At 45.9% G+C, this 6,765-nt stretch overlaps 1 protein-coding gene across 1 annotated transcript; it reads right to left on the bottom strand.

Moving 5' to 3' along the window:
* Window positions 1-5,572: 5,572 nt before the first annotated feature.
* Window positions 5,573-5,959, bottom strand: LOC144681111 (histone H2B type 1-L-like). The gene is made up of 2 exons (XM_078542841.1): window positions 5,831-5,959; window positions 5,573-5,737 (listed from the first exon to the last, which is right to left on the bottom strand). The coding sequence occupies exons 1-2, from the start codon at window positions 5,957-5,959 to the stop codon at window positions 5,573-5,575; spliced, it is 294 nt and encodes a 97-aa protein (XP_078398967.1).
* Between the last annotated feature and the right edge of the window lie 806 nt (window positions 5,960-6,765).

Here is a 6,765-nt window from a genome sequence, read left to right as displayed (position 1 = left end):
GAAGGCAGAGGAGTGGCACCAAGTGAATTGCCCCTTCAGAGGACCAGCACAGACACAATAAGCCGAATGGCTTCCTTCTGTGCTGTAACCATTCTATGCTTTCAGATCTATGATCTTTCATCAGATCTCTCAGTTATGTTTTAATGTTTTTTTTGGTTTTGTTTTGGGCCAAGAAGCAGAACTGGAATGTTCCTCCTTGCCTCACAAGAAAGCTTTAGGCCTCCATTGCTCAGGCAACCCCTCTTGGATCAACTTTGACCTCTTTCTGACTTTCTCCCTCACTGCTCACCCCTCACCTGAATGCTGGGGATTTATCCTGTATTTGCTGTCTGCGGTTCTTCTGATCCCATCCACTATCTGGGTAGTGGATCTGACTGAATTCAGGCAGGTTTCAATGAAATTTAGAGCCAGCCTGTTAAGGTCAGCTGAATGTCCACCTCCCTGGATGCTTTGGGTCTCACGCGGACCATATCTGCCATTCCTTTAAAATTGCAGCTATAATGTTTACATGTTGTAAACAATTTAGACTCTTCTTAACCCAGTTGACAATGTAATACCCCCTGCACTTCAAGCTTATGGTAATTATGGTAATTTATCTAACTTTGTGAACCTCAGTTTACCACTGACTAGATCTTTGATTCTTAAACTTACTGGCACTGACTTATGGTCCACCAGCTATAAGTAAAGCATCCTCCACCAGTCATGAATTTGGGCTACTTGAGTATTTGTCTGTTATCATTTGTACTGTAACTATGCCGCTGAAGAACCCTGAAGCAAATGAACTTCCCTGGCTTTCTACACAAATCAGAATAAAAGACATGGATAACTATCTATCTCCCCCATGTGCATACAGCGTACAAAGTAAACTGGCACTAAAGAATAAAAGTGATCAATGCACATCTAAGCAGGATTCTCAGTCCCCACAAGTATTTGTCCTTGTATTTAGTGTTTTTAAAATGAAGACATTGATCCCAATATATACTGGGGAGGGTATATATTGATATATATATTGAGGCCAAAAATAGCTGGGAAACCCGGCAAGGCCAGGAACGTGACGATCCAGCTGATCTTCATTGGATGGTGGGTATGATTGGTAAATTTCCATCTATCCACAGTGGGAAACTTGGACTCCTCAATAATGTTGTCATAAAAATGGCAATAGGCATGTTCATGACAGGTTGGGGATGCATTCCGTGCATTTCTGCCCCATCATGGAGAGGTTTAATATCCACTCTGAACTGACAACCAGATATGGATAAGTACTAAAAGTATTCCTGGATAATCCTCGTGTAAGATGCTGTAAATATAATCAAAGTGAGCTTTCAGTCTACTGTCAAAATTTCATTTTTACTGACATTAATATAGTAAAATGTCATAAGAGAATATTAATTGGTTGAGACAGTGAGCACCTTTAGCATGTACTGTGAAGTCAGCTCAGCTGCCCTTGTGCATCTATAAATGTAATTTATATTTGAAAAGCTATCACAACAGCATCAGTCTGATGGACATATGCATTTTCATCTTACTCACCTGTCTCTGACCGATACGAATATGAATATTGTAGCCAGAGCTCGCTCACTTATTTTGCTTCATAGTAGCTCACTCCATAAATACATTTCTGAGTTTGAATCACATAGCATTGAATCAAAGCTTCCCCACTGCTGCTGTCATAAATTTTATTTCATAACTTGGAAAAATTGCTTATTTCCTTTGCAATTTGATCTCTCTTTCTACAATAATATCTGCACCAGCTATCAGCGGGGCTAGGAATCAAGATTGTGAGTAGTTTTAAATTTGGTCTTGATCATATGATCATCCTTACACGCATTGATCCAAACACCTATTATTATTTGGAAATGGTATTTTTGCATGCTCTGAAGTCAAACTAAGGATATCATGCAGTTCCAATGTAAATCAATCTAAAATTCCATTTGCTTCCGAGCTGCAGCCTGAAAGTGCCAAGCACATTTCAATTTCTATATGTATTTCTTGGGCATTGCTCATAGTTGCAAGGGGAGGAATGGGAATGTGTCATCAAAAGAATTTGGAAAGAGGTTTGTGAGAAATATATAAAAACATTTTTTGATTAATACTAATGAAACTTGAGTTAATCAGGAATTCTTGTGAGACTGACACATGACAGATGTGACAACTTTACATCTACGAGCAGACCTCCTGTGATGTTACGTTGTAGAGCAAGTGATCAGCTGCTTTATAAGGGCCATGTTCTGCTGTGTAACACAGAATGCTGTATAGTTTTAAGGTTTCATAATCTAATTACTGTTGAGTAAACAATGGGAAAATTGATTTGTTCTCAAGGCCTAAGATCTGGCTTCCTTGGTTTTCAAATGTAAATTGATGAGTTCGATCAAAATCAAGGTTCTGGTTCCTGTGTTCAAACGAATGCTTTTTATATTTTAAGGGGATGAATTTTATGGAGGAACGTATTCCTCAAAAAGTCGGTTGACACCTCACCAACTTTTAAATCCAGCTGCTTCGCAGCAATAATACGCTGGGAACAGACTTAATGGGGTAAGAGTTGGACTTAACTGCCCTCCCAGGGACAGGAAGTCCTGCCTTCGAGAGCTGTCAGCCAGAACACAGTATTGGCTACTACTAGGACTACAAACGGTCCCGAGAAGAAGTGAAGATGTCTCCTGGACTTAATGTAAGTCCAGGCATTTTGGGCGAGCACATTTTCATGATCCCAGCAAGGTCTGGGAAAAGGAGTCGGGGTTGGGTTGGGTTTTAGAGGCAAGGGGGAGGCAAAATGGGGGGGGTACCATTTGGCGCAATGGGCACAGAGAACACCCAAAGGAGGTATCCCCCCTTCCTGTCTGCCTTTAGCCCATGCAGTGAAACCTGCCGGCTGATCATCTTCCTTCCACCTTCTCCAGCTGCACGTATTATAACAGAGAGTTTGTTAAGTGGCTATTAATTGGCCACTTAAGAGCCTCAGCAGGACTAAGGGTGGGTGGGCTGGCTGATACTTTACCTGTCTGCCCTGTAAAATGGGGGACAGGTCGGGGTGGGCAGGAAGGCTGTGGGCTGGCCACCTGCTTTATTTTACGTGCTCTCCCACTTCCAAATACACCAGCAGGGGAACTGTAAAACTCACACAAGTGTTTTTTTGAATCGTAGAACATTACTTGCAGTGTCACACTTGCAGTGTGATAAACAAGGAATCTGCAATTGTGTAGTCTGGCCATTTACCTCCCAGTTCCATCGGTGTCACAAGTTTGCTAGGCAGAAACCCTAGCATCCCCCAACAATTTCTCATTTGATTCTGCAGGGCAGTGAGGAAAATTACTACTGCATGTCTCAGAAGCCTCTAACAGCTTAGCATTACTGGCAGCCTCTGGCAGCCAAATCTTTTAAAAGAATATGTGGGAATCCTAGGCAGACATTGTCATGGGGCCTTTATAATTTACATTCCTCTTTCCGTTTTTTAAGATGCCAGGAGTGCATTTTTGCTCTGGTCCAAAAATAGTGGGGGAGATATATCATCCATCATAGCCTCTTTCATTTGCATCTCGTTATAATACATCCACCCACAACATCTCAAAACAAGCCAGGGAATCAGTATACACAATTAACCTGTACCTGATCATGCAGGCAGCAAGTTAAATTGGTGCTGCCTGCTGATTGACTTGATTGCTGTGAGCAGCGTGCCTATTCATTGACTGCATGCATCGTCAGCAAGGGGCACAGTATTGCTAATGGCTGGTGGTACTGAAAGACACCCTGCACCTTTTAAAGGGGAGATGAATTGTGACTGCAAGAATGGTGAGAGCCCTTTGTGAATTGGGACTGTGCTGTGCTACTTTGAGGAAATGCTGAACATGGAGGAAAGCATGCAGCAATGTTTTCTGACAATACATAGGGAGGTCTTGATGGGGCAGCATATTACGGGGGAGGGGACAACTTCCTCCCACTGCTCCCACAACCGCCCACACCCCCACACCCACTATCCCCTAAAACCAAAGCCCCCCAACCAAAGCAGGCATGTAGGAAGGAAGGGGGGATACTATCTTAGGGGAGTTGCCCCCCACCAATGCACAAAAGGCACCCCCTGAAGATAGTATTCACCCTTCCTTCCCACCCTTTTAAAACGTTTTTTAAAAAGATGGCTTGCCAACTCCCACCTGACTGCCCGCATCACCGTATTATGGCGTGGGCAGCATATATTGGGGTCAGTTAGCTTGTTAACAAGCTCAATTGAGCTTTGGCTGTTATAATATGGTGGGCAGGCTGTCGCTTTTGGCTCCCTCCCACCCCCCAGATTATGGGGTTGGGCTTGGGATGGGTTGCTGCCTGCCCTATTTTACGTAACCCCTGCCAAAAACAACCCCCTCTCCCCATAAGGGCATGTATGATGTAGTCCATGGTGTTACACAGCCTGATGTAACTCTGTCACTTTGGGTGGGTAAACCTGGAATAGAGTCAGGGCGTTGAGGAAAAGAATCCCCACCCAGTTGGCCTCCCCTGGCTACTGGAGTTATGCTGCTAAATCAGTGCAACCCCGGAAATGAATCTGACTTATTGTTTTCCTAATAATATTAGAGGGTCTCCTGTGGCATTGATCAGTGTGCTGTTTTATAACACTAGTGTGTTCTGCTATGCATGAGCTGGGGAGCATTGATATACTGAAACTGTGTGAAGTGCTGTAGTTTCACAGCAGGGGGTGGTAGGGGTTGGGGGAGGTGATGGTGGAAGTTGGATTGTTGGGGTTGAGCAACAGGGAAGAGGTTCCCAGAGAATGAGTGGTTTTAATTTTAAAATTCTGTAATCTGCTCTTCCATTCACTTCCCCCACTCTATTCCCTGTCATTCTTCCCCTTTATTTCCTATTCTTTCCACCACAACCACTTTTTTCCTGCCACCCACCCTAGCATTGCTGTATTCTTTTCCTCTACCCTCACCTCTCCCATCCCAAACCACGCTGTATTCCCTGCTCTCCCTGCATATGGGTGGAAGTCTCCGGTAGTGGCGAGGTTGTCGACAGTGAGACAGGAAGTGAGGAGACAGGATGGCTGACCATGTGGCGGGCACGCAGCGGCCAGCCAATTAACTATGCATGGTCGAGGAGCGCGGCACATCATGGGGGTGGGGGAGGCCCCACCGTTAACTCTCGAAGTTGAAGGTCCAGGCGCCATTATTAAAGGGCAGCAGGGCAGGTATTCATTCCCTAAAAGCCAGCAGCATCTGTCTGTCTGTCTGAGTGGATGCCGAGACTGCAGCCAAACCTTTGGATATTCCCCTGCCCTCCCACAATAGGCCTCAGAGAAGGCAAGGAGTGGCTCCATGTTTCAGCAATGCTTCGCTGAAGATTCTCCTCCAGGCTAACTGGGAAAGGCAGGCGGTCCTGTTTTGTAGGGATGGCAGCAGGGGGCCCTCCTGTCTGACCACAGCAGCCTGGACAGAGGTTGCAGCGCAGATTAGTGTCCGTGGGGCCTGCTCCAGAACCTGGGTGCAGTGCAGGAAGAGGATGAACAATCTGCTGAGCTCCATCAGGGTAAGTGGCACCGCGTAGTCACTGCAAAGTGACACTCATAATCTTTAGAATGATCGATCTAAACAGAGTTGGTGTATTTGGTGACTGCTTTGGTGCCTTCGGAGCCGGCATGTTTGGCCACTTCCCCTGGCAGCATGAGGCGGACGGCGCTCTGGATCTCCCTGACCGAGATGGTGTGGCGCTTGTTGTAGTGGATGAGGTGTGAAGCCTCGGAGGCGATGCACTCGAAAATGTCAACAACAAAGGAATTCATAACACTCATGGCCTTGGACGAGATCCTGGTGGAAGGGTGGACCTGGGTCAGCACTCTGTACACATAAGTGGAATAGCTCTGCTTGTGGGATTTCCTCTGCTTCTTGGGCAGCTTCTTGGTGACTATAGTCAGCAACTGCTTCGACACCTTGCAGGACACATCGTCCTTAACCGCAGCCGCCACCTCAGGCATTCTACTTGACTTGAACCAACTCAAGTCCACAAAGTGACACTCACAGGGGCATCAACAGTGTAAGTTTGGGAGTGAAGAGGAATGTCAGATAAGTTTGGGTTGCAGGCTTCAGCAGCAGATGGATAAAGTGGTCTGAATGTGTAGAAGTCACATCATGCTGTGAATGCTGTACCAGTGGCAGAACAGTGTGGTTATCAAACGCTTGCTTGGGGGTGGTCAGGGGCTATCATGCATCCCAGGGAAGATCAGGACTGAGCATGTGCGGATGGAGACACCAGAGTGTCACTGCCAGAGAGTAAGGATGCTTCCAGCCTGGTATTCACAAATGGATGTACAGGAGTAACGCCTAAAACATTGTTCAGAAAAGGAATTGTGCACAACCATCAGCTAATTCTTCTTGTTCTCCATTGCAGGTACTCGTTGCCAGTCAAAAAACAAAGGAGGAGACAGCCTTCTCCCAGCTCCACCTCCAGCTCTGAGGATGCCTCGAACCCTCAGAGGATTAACCATCACGGCACTCTCCTGCACCCTCAACCAACGCAGAGCCATTGCATGCCTTGCTGGTGTCCGCATGATAAAGAACTTTGCAAGGCATTGCCTCCATTTAGAGAATGTGTCAGTGAGACATGAGTGTATACTTGCCAAATTAAGAGTGATGTGCCTTCCAATGTAGCGTGTACATGGGTTTGCTTGTACCAAGGGTTCACAGCACTTATCCCTCCAGGTGCTAGAAGTCATGGGAGTATGCAGTGTTATACAAGTAGTGCTGTGCTCCTGCTGACACTGACCCCGCAGTTTTTCCAGAG

This window comes from Cetorhinus maximus, chromosome 5 (genome assembly GCF_964194155.1).
Source record: "Cetorhinus maximus chromosome 5, sCetMax3.hap1.1, whole genome shotgun sequence".
Taxonomy (NCBI): Eukaryota; Metazoa; Chordata; class Chondrichthyes; order Lamniformes; family Cetorhinidae; genus Cetorhinus; species Cetorhinus maximus.
The sequence above is the reverse complement of the archived record's forward strand: the minus strand, read 5'-3'. Positions and strand labels throughout refer to the sequence as shown.